At 41.4% G+C, this 19,030-nt stretch overlaps 2 protein-coding genes across 3 annotated transcripts in view; one reads left to right on the forward strand and one right to left on the reverse strand.

Annotated features, from left to right (window-relative positions):
- The window catches only part of SPAG16 (sperm associated antigen 16), a 761,887-nt gene that overhangs the window by 16,721 nt on the left and 726,136 nt on the right, over positions 1-19,030 (forward strand). For both annotated transcript variants that reach the window (XM_061607700.1, XM_061607701.1), the window contains exons 2-4: positions 4,285-4,331; positions 6,326-6,424; positions 12,268-12,395. In XM_061607700.1, coding sequence (XP_061463684.1) covers positions 4,285-4,331; positions 6,326-6,424; positions 12,268-12,395 — 274 coding nt within the window. The remainder of the gene's footprint in view (positions 1-4,284; positions 4,332-6,325; positions 6,425-12,267; positions 12,396-19,030) is intronic.
- LOC133376062 (keratinocyte-associated protein 3-like) lies at positions 2,806-4,060 on the reverse strand (the record flags this gene model as incomplete). The annotated part of the gene is made up of 3 exons (XM_061607480.1): positions 4,042-4,060; positions 3,511-3,566; positions 2,806-3,321 (listed from the first exon to the last, which is right to left on the reverse strand). Coding segments are annotated over exons 1-3 (591 nt in total), but the record flags the coding sequence as incomplete, so codon positions are not given.

Raw genomic sequence — 19,030 nt, forward strand, 5'->3', positions numbered from 1 at the left:
CTCCGAAGGAGTTTGGAAGCAGGAAGTAATGTTACATCGAGCAGGAGTAAGTGGTAGTCTGCTGAGCAGGGGAAAGAATTTATTTATTTATTTATTTATTTATTTATTTTATTCAGCTTATATCCCGCCCGACTAGCAAACAGCTCTCTGGGCGGCAAACATAGAAACATATACAATAATAAAATTACAAGATCAATATAACAAATATAAAAGTACATCATCTAAAATACCAATTACAACATTTACATAAATAACTTAGATTAAAATGCCTCAGAGAAGAGAAAGGTTTTAATCTGGCACCGAAAAGATAATAGTGTCGGTGCCAGGTGTACCTCCTCGGGGAGACTATTCCACAATTCGGGGGCCACCACTGAGAAGGCCCTAGATCTTGTTACTACCCTCTGGGCCTCCCTATGGGTCGGGACCCGGAGGAGGGCCTTCGTAGTAGACCGTAGTGTACGAGCCGGTTCATAACGGGAGAGGCGTTCCTGCAGGTATCGTGGTCCCGCGCCGTATAAGGCTTTATAGGTTAATACCAACACTTTGAATCTGGCCCGGTAGCATATTGGAAGCCAGTGCAGGCGAGCCAGAACAGGTGTTATATGCTCAGACCGCTTAGTTCTTGTTAGCAGTCTGGCCGCCGCATTTTGCACTAGCTGTAGCTTCCGAACCGTCTTCAGAGGTAGCCCTACGTAGAGCGCGTTGCAGTAGTCCAAACGTGAGGTTACCAGAGCATGAACCACTGATGTAAGGTCCTCCTTACTCAGATAGGGACGTAGCTGGGCTACCAACCGAAGTTGGTAGAACGCATTCCGTGCCACCGAGGCTACATGGGCCTCGAGTGATAGGGAAGAGTCTAAAACGACTCCCAAACTACGAACCTGATCCTTTAGGGGGAGTGTAACCCCGTCCAGGACAGGGTATGTATCCACCATCTGACCAGAGAAACCATCCACCAGCAGCATCTCAGTCTTATCAGGATTGAGTCTCAGTTTGTTAGTTCTCATCCAGTCCATTGTCGCGTCCAGACAACGGTTCAGCACATCGACCGCCTCACCTGAAGAAGATGAAAAGGAGAAGTAGAGCTGCGTGTCATCAGCGTACTGATGACAACGCACTCCAAAACTCCGGATGACTGCACCCAACGGCTTCATATAGATATTAAAAAGCATGGGAGACAAGACCGAACCCTGCGGGACCCCATATTGGAGAACCCACGGGGTCGAGCAATGTTCCCCAAGTATTACCTTCTGGAGACGGCCCGCCAAGTAGGAGCGGAACCACTGCCAAGCAGTGCCTCCAACACCCAACTCCGCAAGAAACAGTAGACCAGGGGAAAGGACAAGGAGTTGTATGACACTAACAATATCAAGTCCTGTTTATCTCCCTTCTGATTTCTGCCAGGCATTGCGAACACTTTTTGAAGTCTTCCCTTGCCCTCATCCCAGCCATGAGGGGTAGTATTCCAACTAAATTCTTGTGCTACTACAATGACTTCAACTAGTGCAATGGGATTCTCTCTGCTCCCCTCATGTGTGCCCCACACTATTCCCAAATCTGCTCTGGTGGTTGGGGGAACCACCGAACAGATTTAGGGTGTGTGTGGGGGAGGGGGAGAATGCTGCATTCCACCAGGAAAAATCCTTGCACTGATGGAACTTGACTTAGAATTACATTGAATAAAACCCAAGGGCTGCAATTATATTTTATAAATTATATTTAATTCAAATATAATTATGTAAATTATATAATTATATTTGACTAATTCAGTGCCGGGGTACCACATTCTAAAACTATGGCATTTTGTGCACTGTGAAAGTCCTAAGACATTTTCACACCAGAAAGAAAAGGAAAATATTGCCCTTACTATCCCTGCCCCTTCAACACAGTGCTTCACATTGCTGCATCAGTAAATCAGCATTGCCTGCAGAATTCTAAACGCCATACAGTCTTAATTCTAGTGAACAATGTTTACATCGCATGTAATGGAATCATTTTTTTTGCAACCTCAAAAATCACATTTTTTTAAAAAAAAGTTAGAATTAATAATTGCATGTACTGGTGCTTTATGAATAATTACGTATCTATTAGAAGATATGAGACCTCCTGGGAACTTGTAACACATTAGAGCTGAGAACAGAATCTGTTCTAGCGTTCCTAGAGAAAATAGCAATCTGAATTCCTAAAGCAAAGGAAAGCATAGATTTACTAAATGGTATTCATAAATGTTTGGGAGTTGAATTTTGTTGCCAGATTAGAGATGCGAAGGCCTGGAAAAAAACTGGAAAAATTCAGAAAAAAATAGTTTTCCCCTTGTTTTTTTCCAAAGCCTTTTTTGTTTTTTTCTGAAAAATTGGAAAAATTGAAAAATATGAAGAAAAAATGGATTATGGAATGTTTTATTTTAGCAGGATGAATAAAATGTTTCATTGAATCTTGATCTCCCCCTTTTCCTCAGTTGTTTTTATGGGAATAATAATAATGATTACATTTGTAATCTCTGTGTGGTTTACAACAATTGAAAACATTAAAAACAAATATACAAATTTAAAAACACTTAAAAAAACAATTTGGGGGAGATTCCTGCCTGGCCAGCTCTGCACCTTGAGCTGTTCAAGAACATTAAGGACAGTCTAGCAGAAAAAGTGGGTAGCTCTCTTCCCTCCACCCTCAAAGGCAGCACTCTTCCTCATCCAGAGGCTGGTGGTGAGGCTCCCCTTCAGAGCCTTCCTCTGCAGCCACTTCTTGTGGGGCAGCTGCCTGAAGCAGGACCACCTTGTAGGAGGCTGAAGAGGGGCCAATTCCACAGAGAGAGAGTGAGGCTGTGCAACACCAGGCAGACAAACTGCCTTCCACTGCTGCCATCAACAAGGAAGGAAGCCAGAGGACCAGTGCTGTGTCATAGATGTGGGTAGTGTCAAAAGGGCACTCGTTTGTTATCGCAGTGCGGGCATAAGCTGGAAGGGCAGAACTGTTGCAACTGGTAAAGAGATGATGGCCACTGTTGACAACAGTGAGGGAGATGGCAAGTGCCAGCCCCACGTAGTAGGCTCCTGAGATCAGGACATTTGCCAGGGAGATAACAACCAGGATCCAAGGCAGGCAACTGTGGGAGAAGCTCCGGGACACCAGGATCGCCAGGACGCCGGCAACAATGCTCAAGAGCCCAGAAGCCACCGCAATGACATTAGCCACGGCGTACTCTGAGGTGATGGTGTGCACGGGCCGGGCCATGTGGCGCAGGAGGGAGCCATGGATGATGGCCCCCAGCACCAAGGTCAAGTGGCCCAGGACCACCAGCGAGATGCCGCTGCGAGCTAGCTGCTGGGCTCTGCGGCCTGTCTTTGCAGGGAGGGAGGGAGGGAGCGAGGCTAGTAGGGAATGCTGGGCCATGGGAGGCAAGGAAAGCCCAGGGGCTCCCCAGGGTGGCGCTAGACTGAGGCACGAAGGAAGGCTGGGACTGAAGACGCTTAGAAATCCCCCCCGTGACCTCTCAGAGCTCGGAGTTGCTCTTCGGGGGCCCCTCGAGTTTTGGACTGTTTTTTTATGATGCAGATGGATGGAGACTAAAAGCAGCAGATTGTGGGATGTGGGAATGGATGCTTTATGTCTGCTTGACACTGTGGAGGACTAGCAGAGAAATAAATAATTTTCTTTGTTATTAACGTTGATGGTTTCTTCTGTTTTTTAAAATTTTTTTTTGCCTGCTCATAAACTGGCAAAACGAAAGAGGTTCCTTACAGTTCAGGTGTTCCTTACAGTTCAGGGTCTTGTAGATCCATTTGTTACAAAGAAAAGCAAAAATTTAAAAAAGTAAATTCAATTTGTAATAATTGTTTGAATAAAATGTACTTTTAATATACCAAATGTGATAATTTTATGCGAAACCAACTTGTACATAATTACATTTGATGAAGTAAAGTGATTTTCAATCTGTAAGTAGTGCTAATATTGCATTTTTCCAATTTTTCCAAACATTTCTGTTTTTTCTGGAAAAGAAAAGTTTTTTCCCCATGGCTTAAAAATTTCCAGATATTTTACATCTCTTTGCCAGATGCATAGTTGTGGCTTTCACTGTTGTGTATGTAGGCAGTCAAGCAGCAAACTGGCAGCTCTAAATATAATTTGCTTATGCTAGAGTGCAGAGTCACTCTGCCAGAGTGTGTGTTGCTCAGTGCCACTCAGAGAATGCAGTGTATATATATATATTAAAATAAAATAAGGCATACTATGAAGCCATGTTTGAAACCAAGTTTGCTGTTTTACGCTTAACTTAACTTGCAGAGGTTTCAATAACAGAAAGCTCTGAAGATGACTTTCAGTATGAAGAGGTAAGAAACTTTTAAGACAATAGTTACAACCTATTGATTTTAAGTACAAATAGTAATATTGAAAACTGGCAGGGAAACACTATTTTATTGTTAGTTAAAGAAAATAGTCTTATATACTTTATTATTCATAAATAAACAAAAGTCATGGTCTGTTCTAGCTTGGATACAGTGCCTGCTTCCAAGAGGGATATTATCATGGGACTCAACAGAGCGCTATTTTCACCCATCCACTCTCCTTCAGTGCATACAGAGATTAGGAGGTTTGTGTTCACTGTGTACCTTCCTTTTGCTCCATCAAGCCCTTCTTCTTGCCCAGATGCAACTTACTTGAATTCTGAGCTCAGGTAGGTTTTACCAGGACACAAGGGGATAAGAGATCTGTACACTGATCTCCTGAACCCTGTGATGGCTTGGCATTGTTTTTGACTGCATACTGAAGCAGAGAGAGGAGAAAACAGGGCTCTGTTAATGCCTATGGGTGATGTTTCCTATGTTAGGATAGAAAATATCCAGATGTTTTTAATCTTACAGAGTTGGTGCCTAAAAAAGTTAGCATGTTGCATCAATGTTACAATGCTGATTTTAAACAGAAATGTGTTAATTATTACTGTCTTAATTTTAAAATCAGTAAAATTCATTCAGGTAATCTGTTCTGGGATAGTACTGGCACGCGATGCCTGAGTGTTCAAATTCTATTTCCATAGTTGCCAGCCTACATTCATATATGCAAGTGTAATTTGCAGTGTTCTTTTCATCCCATTTGCAGAATGGTAAAAACATCCTTGTAAAATTGTATATGGGCAGGGCTTCAATAGGCAATAGAACCAAATCTAGCTGATGTCTCAGGTAAATATGCTCAGTGGCTTCTGAAGTTTGGGTAAAAAAACTTTATAGTCTAGAGGTGCTCTCACTTTTAATATCCTATGAATTAGTACACATTTCTGTAACTAATTTAACGTAGGCTATGATCCAAATATGTGGAGAAGTATTCTCCTATGAAGGAAATACAGGCATATATGTGGATTTACTAAGTTTGCATGTCCAAAATTCACTAATTGGCCACATTCTCTAAATGACAGAAGAAACATAGTACCCCTGTGGTGTGCATGTATAGAAGCCTGGGCATGGATTGGAGCCACTGGACTGCAACCATGTATCCTGCTTCAGGGATTTGTGTGTAGCTTAGTAGGGCCCCGCTAATTCGGCGGGTTAGGGACCAGGCCCCCGCCGTAAAGCGGAAATCGCCGTAAAGCGGGGCCCCATAGACTATAATGGGCTGCATCACACGAAAATGACGTCAAAATGGCGCACAATGGAAAAAAACTGCTGTATTAGCGGAACATGCGCTGTAAGAGTGGGGCCTTTCCCTAACTGAAAACCGCCGCATGAACGAAGCGCTGTAAAGCGGAACGCCGTAAAGTGGGGCCCTACTGTATGGAGTTCTCAAGTCATTTAAATAGGTGGGTCTTATAGCCCCCCACCCCATAAATACATATGTGGATTAGGTCCCCTGGTTGAAATGAATGATGACAGTATTTTAGATTACGGGACTAAGCTATAAGGAGCTATTTTATACTGAATCAGACCACTGGTCTATACTGTTTTCGCTGACTAGCAAAACAGGGTCTTGTAGGGTCTTGGATTTTCCTAGTTCTGCCATCTAAGGTCCTTATTTAAGTAGAGATACCATGAACTGCGGATTGCATCTAAATAGTACTCAGAATAGATTCATTGATGAAATTGATTATCTTGAGTGAGTTATTTCCATTAATTTCAGAGAGTCTACTCTGAGTATGATTTGGATTCCAGCTTTAGAGTTATATCCAACTAACATATGCAAAACGTGGTCTACCACAGAACTATACTTCTCTACTTCAGCTCTGTTGTTCCTTTGCTGAATCATGACAATGGACTATATGATTTTTAGCACTGAAAAAAATTCCCTCTACTCAGTGAGTGTGTTCATTGTATATGTATTTGTAATTATGTCATAGGTACCAGGAGACGATGAATTTAGTCTGCAAGATGGTGATGAAGACCTGGCAAAGGCTTTACACACTATGCAGGAACAGGCTGTTGATGCCCAAATTATGGTAAATATATTGTCTTTTAAAATATGTGACACCACTGATTCATGTGACTTTATAGTTATTAATGCGATACCCATTAATGTGATGCAGCAGACAGCAGCTTTCTTTATATACAAGAATATTTATGAGTGATATGAGAGAACAAAGAACTTTTAGACTAAACAATGTCAGTGATTGCCAAATGATCCCCCAGAATAATTATACAGCCACGAGAGTGGCTGTATACTTTAATAAGCATGGATTTTTCGCATTCTGCAATGTTGAATTGAAAATACCCCCATGCCATTTTGATGCTTCCCATAAGCTCATTTCAAAACAAAACCTTACAAAACTTATAGTCCTGAACTCAGAAATGCTTGCTTAACAACCCTGTAAATTCTCATGGCGATACACAAAAACAGTCAGAGAGAATTGACAGTTCAAAGTGTAACAAGAGAGAGAGAAAAACCAGACCCCCCTTTGGACTTTTTTCTGTCAGAGTTCTCATAATTCGTTGAAATTAATTAAAAATCAGCCATGTTCACATAGTACCTGTAATCCCATTACTGACCTTGGCCCATACACTGACCTTCATCTTCTGTAGTTTAAAAGTTTAAAAAATGCCTGGCTGATTTTTAATTAATTTAAGAAATTTAACATTGAATTCAATGATAAGGCTGGGCATGCTCAGTAAGAACCAACTGTCAGGGTTCTAAAAGCCAGACTCACAGCTGCTTGTCTTGCCTAATCAGGGGGCCACACCCACATCAGACCTTTATTTCACTTTAGACAGTCATGGCTTCCCTCAAAGAATCCTGGGAAGTGTAGTTTGTGAAGGGTGCTGAGAGGAGACTCCTATTCGCCTGAGAGAGCTCCAGTGGCCAGAGTGGTTTAACAGTCAGCCACTCTGATTGAAGCTCTGTGAGGGGAACAGGGCCTCTCCTAGCAACTCTCAGCTCCCTACACTTCCAAGGATTCTTTGAGAGAAGCCATGACTGTCTAAAGCGAAATAAAGGTCTGGAGTGAATGTGGCCAATGACAGCTTTGGTTTAAATTTGGGTGGGAGGCTACGTGTGCCTGCTGTAGAATAAAGAGGTGAGGGAAACTCTGAAAAAGAATGATACTGTTCACAATGTTTTCCTTTTGGAAAGGACAGGGGCTTCCCCTCTATTCAGTGCCCACCCATCCAATCTCTTTCCCTCCCCCTTCCTCCCTTTCCCTCCCCTTCCAGTCCTTCTTCTCCACTCCCTGCCCCTCCCCCAGGTCAGTTTCACCTATCCTAAGCCTGATTACATAGGAGTAAATCCCACTGATCTCAAAAACCATGCAAATGATCAAACCTGCCCTCCCCTCCTCCCTCCTATCTCCTCCCCATCCCCTTCCAATCTCCTCCTTCCCCCTTCTCTTTCTTCCTCTCCCCTCCCCCCTCCTCCATGGTCAATTTCACCTATCCTAATCATGATTGCAGGGGAGTAAAACCCATTGAACTCAATAAGCATGCAAATGATCAAACCTGCCCTCCCCTCCTCCTCCCTCATCACTTTCCTTTTCCCCTTCTCTCCCCCTTCCAGTCCCCTCCTTCCCCCTCCCCTTCCAGTCCCCTCCTTCCCCCTCCCCCTCCCCCATGATCAGTTTTACTTATCCTACCCATAATTGCACAGGAATAAATCCCACTGAACTCAATAAGCATGCAAATGATCAGACCTGCTTTTCCTCTCATTCCCCTCTCCTCTCCCTTCATCCTTCCTTCTTCTTCTTCTTCTTATTATTTTATTATTTATTAAATTTATATACCGCCCGACTAGCAATAGCTCTCTTCTCCTGCCCTCTTCCTTTTTCCTCCTCCTGTGCTCACTCCAGGCCTCCCTCCCCATGGTCAGTTTTACCTATCGAAGCATGATTGCACGGGAGTAAATCCCATTGAACTCAATAAACATGCAAATGATCAAACCTGCCCTCCTCCTCCTGCCTGCTCCCCTCCCCCTCTTCCCCTCCCCCTCTTCCCCTCCCCCTCTTCCCCTCCCCCTCTTCCCCTCCCCCTCTTCCCCTCCCCCTCTTCCCCTCCCCCTCTTCCCCTCCCCATCCCCTGTGGTCAGTTTCACCCATCCTAAGCATGATTGCAGGGGAGGAAATCTCACTGAACTCAATAAGCGTGCAAATGATGAACCAATTCTTAGCAAACTTGCACAGGATCCCATTTCTTACCTCCCAGATTAAAAAGCAGAGCAATTCACTAATAGGCAAAAAACCTTGCGGTTTAAGAATGTACAGATAGCCCACAGATAATTCTATCCAACTTAAAAAGCAGGGAAATTGGGCAGCTATAGTGAATGCGCCAGGGGAGCAGGAGGCTTGTACTCCTCTCTGAGATATTGGACTGCCCTACAAATTGGTCAAAATGCAAACACCATTTGGGTTGGTCTTTCACAGTCCAATCCACTTGCTGTGTAGCTTGGAAGAATTTGGTAACGTGCCTCTGAGCATATGGTGAGTAGTGGCAACACCTGCAGTCAGCCCAAATAACAGAAACAAGACATGTGCTGTGCTGAACTTGTTTTATCAGGGAGGCAGCAACAATATTAAAACAGTTGATAGAGTTCAGATAGTCACTTTAAATGTGTTTGATTTACTTTGCAAGTTTAGTGAAGTTTCCTATAGTAAATCATTTTCTCTTGCTTCTGTTTCTTTGAATATGTGAAGTACAACAACACTTTGCAACACTAAAAAAAAGCTCCAAAAACAATTGTGTAATAATGTCACTGACTGTTCTGCAGAATAGTTTCCAATGGACATGAGGAGTGTCTCAGTTTGCACAAGATAAAACAGTGGGAGGTGAAATATATTGCAGCAAAATGCTAGGTGTGCTGTATGTTTTTAATTGACCATGCCCACCTTTCCTTAAGTGGAGTAGTTTAAGCACAGCAGGCTGAAAGCATGCATTTTGGGCAGGCCAAGTTTGTTTTTTCCAACAGCTAGAGTCATTGCTTAAGTAGCAACATACTGTAATCAGTCTGATTTACATCAAACTGCAGTTTCAGATTCAACTGTTAATGCACCCAATATAGATATATATATATATAGTAATAGAGCATAACCTGCAGTTTGAAACACAAAAGGCTGTCTTCACCATCATATAACATTGACCAATAAAAAGGCTTTGAAATTAATAAAAATAAATTTGACACAGATTTCTAGGATGAAAAATGAGAGAAATATAATTTTCTAGGTTAGATTCTCTGTAGGAACAGTAGTAGCATAGGAAAGAAGCAAAGTAAAAGCACCAGCAGACATACAAAAATGTAATTCTCCATCTTTGGAGATGGCAGTTGTTGCCACCATTCCCCATATGCTCAGAGGCACATGTTACCAAATTCTTCCAAGCTACACAGCAAGTGGATTGGACTGTGAAAGACCAACCATAATTGTGTTTGCATTTTGACAAATTTGTAGGGCAGTACAGTATCTCAGAGAGGAGGTAAGGTCTCCTGCTCCCCTCACTATAGCTGCCCAATTTCCCTGCTTTTAAAAGTTTGATAGAAATATCTGTTGGCTATAGGTACATTCTTAAACCATGGTTTTTTTTGCCTGTTAGTGAATCATATATAAGTACCAAAATCGAGCCAAACTAAGCAGTTTAAAACTTCCCCCCATTGCAATCTTTGAGTTTTACAATAGTGTCTGTAACAAAAGATGAGATGAACATGGTATTGTTTGATCTTTCATATTCATATTCAGATGTGGTAACTTTTCATCTGGTTGCCATATAAATAATGGCACCAAGTAGGAATAAATCCAGTACAGCTGTTATCGAATTTACATGCTAACAGACAGGTTCTAAACAGGGAATGCTTTGATTTGGATTCCTGCATTGAGCAGGGGGTTGGACTTGATGGCCTTATAGGCCCCTTCCAACTCTACTATTCTATGATTCTATAAACATTTAGTTTAAGGTAGGCCCTTTGGCATTCCCAATGGAAATACTATTTTTTTATGCTTGATGAGGTGCGCCTGGCGCCAACACTGTTACCTTTTCGGTGCCAGGTCAAGACTTTCCTCTTCTCCCAGGCATTTTAGCATGTGTTTTAAATTGTTTTTATATTGTTTTAAATTTTAAAATTGTGTTTTAAATTGTTTTTAAAATATGTGTTTTAAATGGTATATTTGTTTTAATGTTTTTGATTGCTGTAAACCGCCCAGAGAGCTTCGGCTATGGGGCGGTATACAACTGCAATAATAAATAAATAAATAAATAAATAAATAAATAAATAAATAAATAAATAAATAAATTTGTGTGTCAGACCCCTACGCTTTACGAAGAATGGCTTATGAAACTCCCCTCAGTTGCAACAGATGTTGCATTTAAGGAAAAGGAGGGGGAGGGGAGGCAGGGGGCAGGACAGCTATTTGAGATATACAAGTCCAAACTTATTTGAGCATGTTAGGGATTCTCCTACGTCCCTGAACCTCACTTTGTGTAAAACAGGCTTCCCTAACCCTTTTGCTGCCTTCAATTCCCACAGAATACCTCTTTAAATCCTCATAGTAGCATGTATGGAAGACTTTAGATGTGAGATGACACCACCACTGAGAGACTATAAAAGTTAAACAATGTTGGTAGGTTTATTAAAGGGATATTATTTACAAAAGGGAGTACTGTTACTTATTTTGGACCTTAGAGGTGCTTCCTGACAGAAGACTCTAGAGATGCTATTGCTGATAACTAGCCTCTAAGGCTGTGGGCACACTAGTCCTCCAAAAGCAGCGAGAATGTTTTTTCTGGTTGCCTTTTGAAGCGACTGTGCTCTCTGCTAGGCACATCTGCCTTCCCCATGGCTGACTTCAGATCTTTCAGGAATGCCCACAGAAAGGTCTTGGGCCAGTCATTGTTTCCACCTAAACCTGCAGCAAAGTGTTTCCATTTGCCACACCTGGAATGCAAATGGGTTGATCTACCAAGCCGCTGAATTAAAAAAAAACTCAGCTGATCCAACCAGGGTTTTAGAGTAAAAAGGGGCGGAGTTTGACTAGTGTCATGAGGCCCCGTTTTTAGAAAAGAGTGGTGGAGACGTACTGGAACCAGCACAACAGTATGTCTCCATCCTAAGTGGCTCTCCCTTTAAGCCAATCTCCCTAAACCTCTACCCCAGCCAATTACTTTCACAACCCTGTCCAGCTACTGGGGCCAATCTTCCTCTGTGTCCCCAAAGCTCCTCTGGTTGTGCTCCTGGCTGCTTGGACAGTTTAGCCAGCATTTAATTTGGGATTATTTTGTTGTATCACTGTATATCTCAAAGGGGGGGTGCCTCTCTGCAGAAACAGGGTTATGCATGAGCTGCTGATGTGGATGCAGACATGCATCTCGTGTATTTGCATCTACACTGTGATGCTTATCTGGACCTCAATGAAATGTCTTTTCATGTGGAAATTGCAAGGCACATCCCACTCAGAGTTCCTAGTTGTTGAATGAAACTAATTGCATGGTGTTAGAACTAGATTTACTGAAAAACTGTAGTGCACACATACTTGGGAGTAAGCCCCATGAAACTCAGTGGGACTTCCTTCTGGGTAAACATGCATAGGATCAAGGTGAATGGAAGCTGAGCAGTATATATAATTCCAGTATGCTTCCTGAACACATTATGTAGGAGGCATGAACCAAAACCTGGAGAAATTCCTGACAGTCCCCATAAAGTTTCTCTGATATGCCAGACCATGATAAATAAATTGCTATTGCTGTGTGTCTTACACATTTATTTATGTGATAAAGAATCCAACTAGTCTGTGACTGAAAAGTGCTTTCTTGAAAGCAATAATGAGGCAGGCAGATAGACTATATTCTAACATGAGCTCCTGAATTTTATTTCTAGGCTCAGCGACCAGGCCAGATTGCTAAGCATTCCCTGTCTGAAATGCCAGAAGTTGTAGATGACTTTCTTTGCAATTTCCTAATTAGAATGGGTATGAACAGGACATTAGACTGCTTTCAGACTGAATGGTATGTCTTTTTTCTTTTAAAAAAAGTCTCTTCCAACTTACAAAAATAAATATAGAATGCATGGCATCTGTTACTGCAAATTATTATGTTTGGAAATCTTAAGTACTTGTTTTTTGTAATGGGGAACTTTTTCTCTACATGTGCAAGTTTCAAGCCTGCACACAAACTTCATTTACTATTACATAAACAACAAACATTTATAAATTCTTTTTACAAACTCAAGTCAGCTTTAACCAATTCAGCCCTATTTGTTCTACATCCTGAACCAGGTGGTTAAGACCCAGAGGTGTTTGGATGACCCAACTTCTGAAAGCAATGTTGTTGTTGTTGTTATGTGCCTTCAAGTTGATTATGACTTATGGCAACCCTATGAATCAGCGACCTCCAATAGCAACTGTTATAAACCACCCTGTTCAGATCTTGTAAGTTCAGGTCTGTGGCTTTCTTTATGGAATCAATCCATCTCTTGTTTGGTCTTCCTCTTTTTCTACTCCCTTCTATTCTTCCCAGCATTATTGCCTTTTCTAATGAATCATGTCTTCTCATTATGTGTCCCCAGTATGATAACCTCAGTTTCATCATTTTAGCTTCTAGTGATGGTTCTGGTTTAATTTGTTCTAACACCCAATTATTTGTCTTTTTTGCAGTCCATGGTATGCACAAAGCACTTCTCCAACACATTTCAAATGAGTTGATTTTTCTCTTATTCACTTTTTTCACTGTCCAACTTTCACATCCATACATAGTGATTGGCAATACCATGGTCTGAATGATCCCGACTTTAGTGTTCAATGATAATCATGCCAATCAATCAAAGATATGCAGTTTTGCTTATTTATAAGTTACTCTGAACTTCTTGTTGGGTAGAGGTGGGGTGGAGAACCTGAGACCTTTGACACCTAACTACTGAAAATGTGATTCAGCTCCCCCTCCCCATAGCTTTTAAGACGTAACTTGTTTTTCAAATGTAGAGAAATACCGTCTCTGTGGCCTATGGGTTGCAGTACCTGTCTTTGACAATAACCCATGTATGCTAATCTGCAACATACAATGTATTAGCTGTGTGAAAATGTCAATAAATGTTAATTGGTCATATTAGTGCTGAAAGAAAACTATGGCTGTAGCCTGTTATTATATCAGAAATTTTTAAGAATTGTCTCACCATCTGGAATCTCATGTTTCTAAAAAAAAACAGCTAGTAGCACTGATAAAGGAAAGTAGAACCGTCTTACCTTCCATGGTGTGTCTAGGCTGCAGGAGGACACATGTCAGGTTGCATTCTATTGTGCTGTTTTAGGTGAATGTGCAATTTTTTTACCTTGTCACCGCCAACTCTTTTGTCATGTTTCTATTTTTATTACAACTTGATGTGAAAGTGTCAAAACATATAAACTCTCCTAGAAGCTTAGGAAAAAAATGCTTCTGGAGGGGTAGCAGGGCAGCTGAAGGCTAAATTACAGAGATCTGTGTATAATTGGAACTTTGGAAAGGTGATACTTGTGTGGCAGACCATGATAAGATGTCTGAACAGGATATTCTTTCTAGCTTAATAACAGAGACTTGCAGGCAGAGTGAATAGGTGGAATTCTGTGTTAAATTCTGCAACTAGGAAATTGAAACTCTACAACTGGAATAGTTTCTACAAAAGAGGCAGATATATCAGAATCAAGACTTTATTTGATTTGAGGGTGTTGTGTTGTTTTAGAATATTTTCTTTAGGGTGGGCTTTTGTGCCATAGTCTGCAGGAGCAAGGATATATGAGAGATGAATTTTTGATGGGGAAATATACAATATGAGTAGAATAGACACAAAGCTTAAATGTTGTACCCAAGTAAAAGGGCTTGTTTCTTTTTCTCAGTATCAACATTTACCCTGTCAACTGGTGAATACTTAATATGGCTGTCACATTTGCCATGGTGACATTGGTGTATAAAGGTGATTGTGTTACCACATTTGCTAGTGCACCAGTGTACATATGTAAGTTATATACAGAAATGTGTATTCACATAAGAGCTAATTTTGGGGAGTTAGCAATAATAATAATACTTAATACTTTAATTTATAGGCCGCCTATCTAGCCAATGGCCACTCTAGGCGGCTTACAATAAAACATGATAAAATACAATAAACAATAAACAATATAGCCAGTACAGTATAATAAAATTACAGTATTTAGTAGATTGTTTTTACAGTTCTAGGACTAATTCACCTTGGAAGTCTCAAAGGTCGTAAAGGCCTGATGGAATAGCCAAGTTTTCAGACCTCGGCGAAATATATCTAGGGAAGGGGCATGACGAAGATCCATTGGGAGGGAGTTCCAGATCGTGGGGGCCGCCACAGAAAAAGCCCTCTCTCGAGTCCTCACCAACCTAGCCACTAGGCGGAACCGAGAGAAGGCCCTGAGTGGCAGATCTTGTAGGGCGGCACACTTTATGACGGTGGAGGCGCTCCTTCAGGTATACTGGGCCGAAACCGTGTAGGGATTTAAAGGTTAATACCAACACCTTGAATTGAGCCCGGAAAATAACTGGAAGCCAGTGAAGATTGTATAACACTGGGGTAATATGATCATAACGGCGGCTATTCGTAAGTAAACGAGCCGCCGTGTTTTGTACCAGTTGTAATTTCCGGACTGTTTTCAAGGGTAACCCCACGTAGAGCGCATTGCAGTAGTCTAAACGAGAGGTGACCAGAGCATGCACTACGAGTGGGAGCTGATGGACAGGAAGATAGGGTTGCAGCCTTCGGATGAGACGCAATTGACCCCAAGCTGCCCGGCACACCGATGAAACCTGGGCCTCCATGGACAGCCCGGAATCAAGGATCACCCGAGGCTGCGGACCTGGTCCTTCAGGGGCAGTTTTACCCCATTAAACACCAGGTCAATATTTCCCAACCCTCCTTTGTCTCCCACGAGCAGTACTTCCGTTTTATCAGGATTCAGCTTTAGCCTGTTTCTTCCCATCCATCCACTCACGGATTCCAGACACTTGGACATGGTCTCCACAGCCAACTCTGGTGAGGACTTGAATGAGAGGTAGAGCTGAGTGTCATCCGCATATTGGTGGCACTGCAGCCCAAACCTCCTGATGATAGCTCCCAGCGGTTTTACATAAATGTTAAATAGCATGGGAGAGTGGATAGAGCCCTGTGGCACACCAATACAACTCTTGGGAACTAATTGTGTGCACCCAGAGAGGATTGCATTGGCTATGAATACCTGGCTTAGTTTTGGAGATTTAGCACTGACTATTATTAGTGCGCTTGCTTCGGAGAGCTAACAATGAACACATTGGGCTTGCAGTTGTAATATTTATTTCTAAAAGAACAGAATGGTTTAGGAGAAAAAATAACAGCTTTGGTGGGTTGATATGCTGATATGGAGATATACAGGGTAAAAAGGGTTAATAGGACATTGCACAGGCAGGCTAATCCTCTCACATGTTGCCTGAACCATACACTTAGTTACTGTTACAGAGATAGGGAAGGAGAAGGCTAAAGGGGAAGTGTTGCCTTATCTGGAAGGAGGAGGCTGAGCCTTAGAAAGCCAACTTTAGTATGGGAAGAGTGGAAAAGAAAAGAATGGAAAAGGGTTACACGCAAAGCACTAGCTTTCCCAGTTTTTGCAGAAGTTGTTTGAGAATGAGAAAGTGCAGAGTTAGAAAGAAGTAGAAGGAAAAGGAGAAACCCTTTTGAATTGGGATGTCTAGACTGGTCACTGCATCAGGGGGTAGGGATCTCTAGGTAGGAGTTTAGCTGTTTCAGACCACAAATGGGAAACTTCCAGTCCATGGGCCTAATTAGGCCCATCATGGATCCCAATCTGGCTCATGAGGGCATGTCCCATAAACCGTGCCTACCCGCCCCACACCCTATGCCATAAGTGCCTTCAGATATGGGGCAGGTACAGATGCAACTACAAAGGAACAATAGGCAGTTTAAAGAGAGCTCCTAATTGTTGCTTTGCAAGTAGGGCTCGCTGTCACTGACAAGGACATCCACTAGGATTGGCTGCTCTCAATGGGGAAATCTCTAGTGCAGTCAAGGGGACTGGAGGAAGCTGTTTTGAATCAACACACAGGAGGAAAACCTTTGAATCCAAACCTCTTCCCCTCTGGAGGGGAAAATGCTGTTTCAAATTTTAATTTCTAGAACCTGTTTATAATGGTTAGAGTGTTGTTCTAGGAACTGGGAGGCTAGGGATCAGATCCCCACGCAGGCAGGAAACTGAATGGGTGACCTTGGACTAGTGACAGCCTAACCTCCCTCACAGGTTGTTGCAAGGATAAAATGGGGAAGGGAGAATCATGTACATCACTTTGAGTGCTTTAGGGGAAAGGTGGGATATAAATATAAAATTAATAGAAGACTTTCATTACAAACTGAGAGTACACACACACACAAACAGGTGATTTCTGGATCAGTGCTTATGGTATTAAAGCATCATGTTTAACCATTTGTGAGCTGATGGTCTAAACATGTATTTTATAAATGTTTTAAGATTGCTTTTACATTGTTAATTGGCATCATTAATAAGTGAAAGTAAATTAGTTATCAAATTTCTTTTTGTACGAGTATCTTTCTCTTGCTAATATACACCTGATCCATACTGTGATCAAACTCTAATGGGATTTGAAATGAGAAAATAATTAATGCTGAGAAAGTTGATTCGTTCACACCTATAAGAGCTCAGCTCATTTATTAAATGACCTCTTAGACATGAAAGTTTGTTTAAGAATTAATCTTTAATTAAATTAGGCAAGGTAATTAATGTGTTTATATCACAGCTTCAGAATTCTGAGTATTTTGACTATCTGCTTATATATAAAAGTTTCATCTTTTTACTTTCACCTTGTTTTAACTAATACAAAATTAAAGTATGGAACAATTGCAATGTTTTCTTTTTAACAATGAGTGATATATTGCATAAACATTTTTTATCATTTGTGCAAATCTATTTATGCAATTAGACATTTAAAACTATACATGGAAATACAATTGATTGTAATTGGGGTTTAAATTTCTGTTGATTGCCAAAATTCCTTGCTGCTGCGGCTAATAATAATAATAATAATAAAAAATGTTACCTGAAGTTCTCCAGGCATCTTACAACATTGTTAAAAACAAAAGTAAATATACCATACCATAAAAACAAAATAATAAAACAACCGCCTCTCCCATACAGCCACAGAAAGCTTTGGCAGCACACTAATACAAACAACATCATTTCCCAGGTCTATCAATTGCCTTGGAAAAAATACATGTTTTTACCTGGTGCCGAAAGGATGTCATTAAAGGCACCAGGCAGACCTCACTGGACTCTGGAGAGTGCATTCCACAGATGGGAAGCCACAACTGAAAAGACCCTCTCCCTTTTGGGGGGGGGGGCTGGAGAAGATCTGAAGAATTAAGTCTTAGTGCAATTGCACTAAGGCTCATGCCAACAGGGGGCCCACACACTGAGCTTTCTTTAAAAAAAAGGTCAGTCTAGCCCTTCTAGAAAGAAAGTTATGAAGCATTATGTGCAGGCACCCTTCTAAGCAATTGCCAGGAGATATCAGACTGAATGCTGTCACCTTTCAGTATTTTCATCCAGTGAGTAAAAGCAGAGCTGTAATTGATGAGTGAGTTGTTTGGACACCAGTTTGTAGGAATCTCTGGGGCCCTAAAGAGCTGTGGTTTTCCCCACCCCTTTGTGCACTCCCCCCGTCTCATTTTCTAGTCCTTTGAATTTCTGTGGTTTGCTCTCCATTTCTTTCTAGCAAACCAGTTGCATCTTTCCTGTGGTGGGTTTGTCTGAGATCAGGTACTTTCTATAAATTATTTGCAGCAAATATTACTTCAAAATAAGTGTAGTAGATGTTAAGGAGTCCCTTGCCCCCACCTCCCCATGGCCAATGCAAAGTACGATAACTTTGCAAAGAAACTTAGCATGTCTCTTGCTGTGTAGGAGCTGAGGTCCAGACACTCACTAAGAATTCACTGTATAGTTAATTTACAGTACAGTGGTATGCATGTCTACAATGTAAGTATGTGTTTAATGGGGCTTACTCTCAGGTAGGTGGGTGCAGGATTGCAGCATTGGCTTTCTTGTAAAGAAGGGGCAGAAAGGTTTGTGACAAGGAGTTCAGAATCAGTGCAAAATAAAGAGATCATAAAATATAGGCAGCCCACTGTGTTTAACATTATTTCATAACAGATGGGTATGAAATCAAACAATAATTTAAGACAATTAAATTATTATTAATAACACTAAAAATGTATCATAACAAAAATCTTGTTATCTCAGTGGTTTGCCATTGGAGCAGAATACTGGAAAGTGAGAGCAGGTTTTATTTTTTCATGAATCAGGAAAAATACCAACTGTATGTTTTTCATTACTATTTTACCTGTAAAAGTAAAAAAGTGAAAAGTAAAAAATAAGAATAGAAGCAGATCACTCTACTTTCTACATTCCCTCACCTCCAGTGGCTACAGGACTGAAATCTCCAGTCAGGAATAAACACCCTGTGCACACTAACCTGGCTGGGAGTAAATTTGGTTGAACACAAGTTTGGGACTTGTATATACAGTAATATACAAATGTACAGTAATCCACCAGATTAAGATTGGTTGAAGCCTTGCAGCTGTACTA

This window comes from Rhineura floridana, chromosome 2 (assembly GCF_030035675.1).
Source record: "Rhineura floridana isolate rRhiFlo1 chromosome 2, rRhiFlo1.hap2, whole genome shotgun sequence".
NCBI lineage: Eukaryota > Metazoa > Chordata > Lepidosauria > Squamata > Rhineuridae > Rhineura > Rhineura floridana.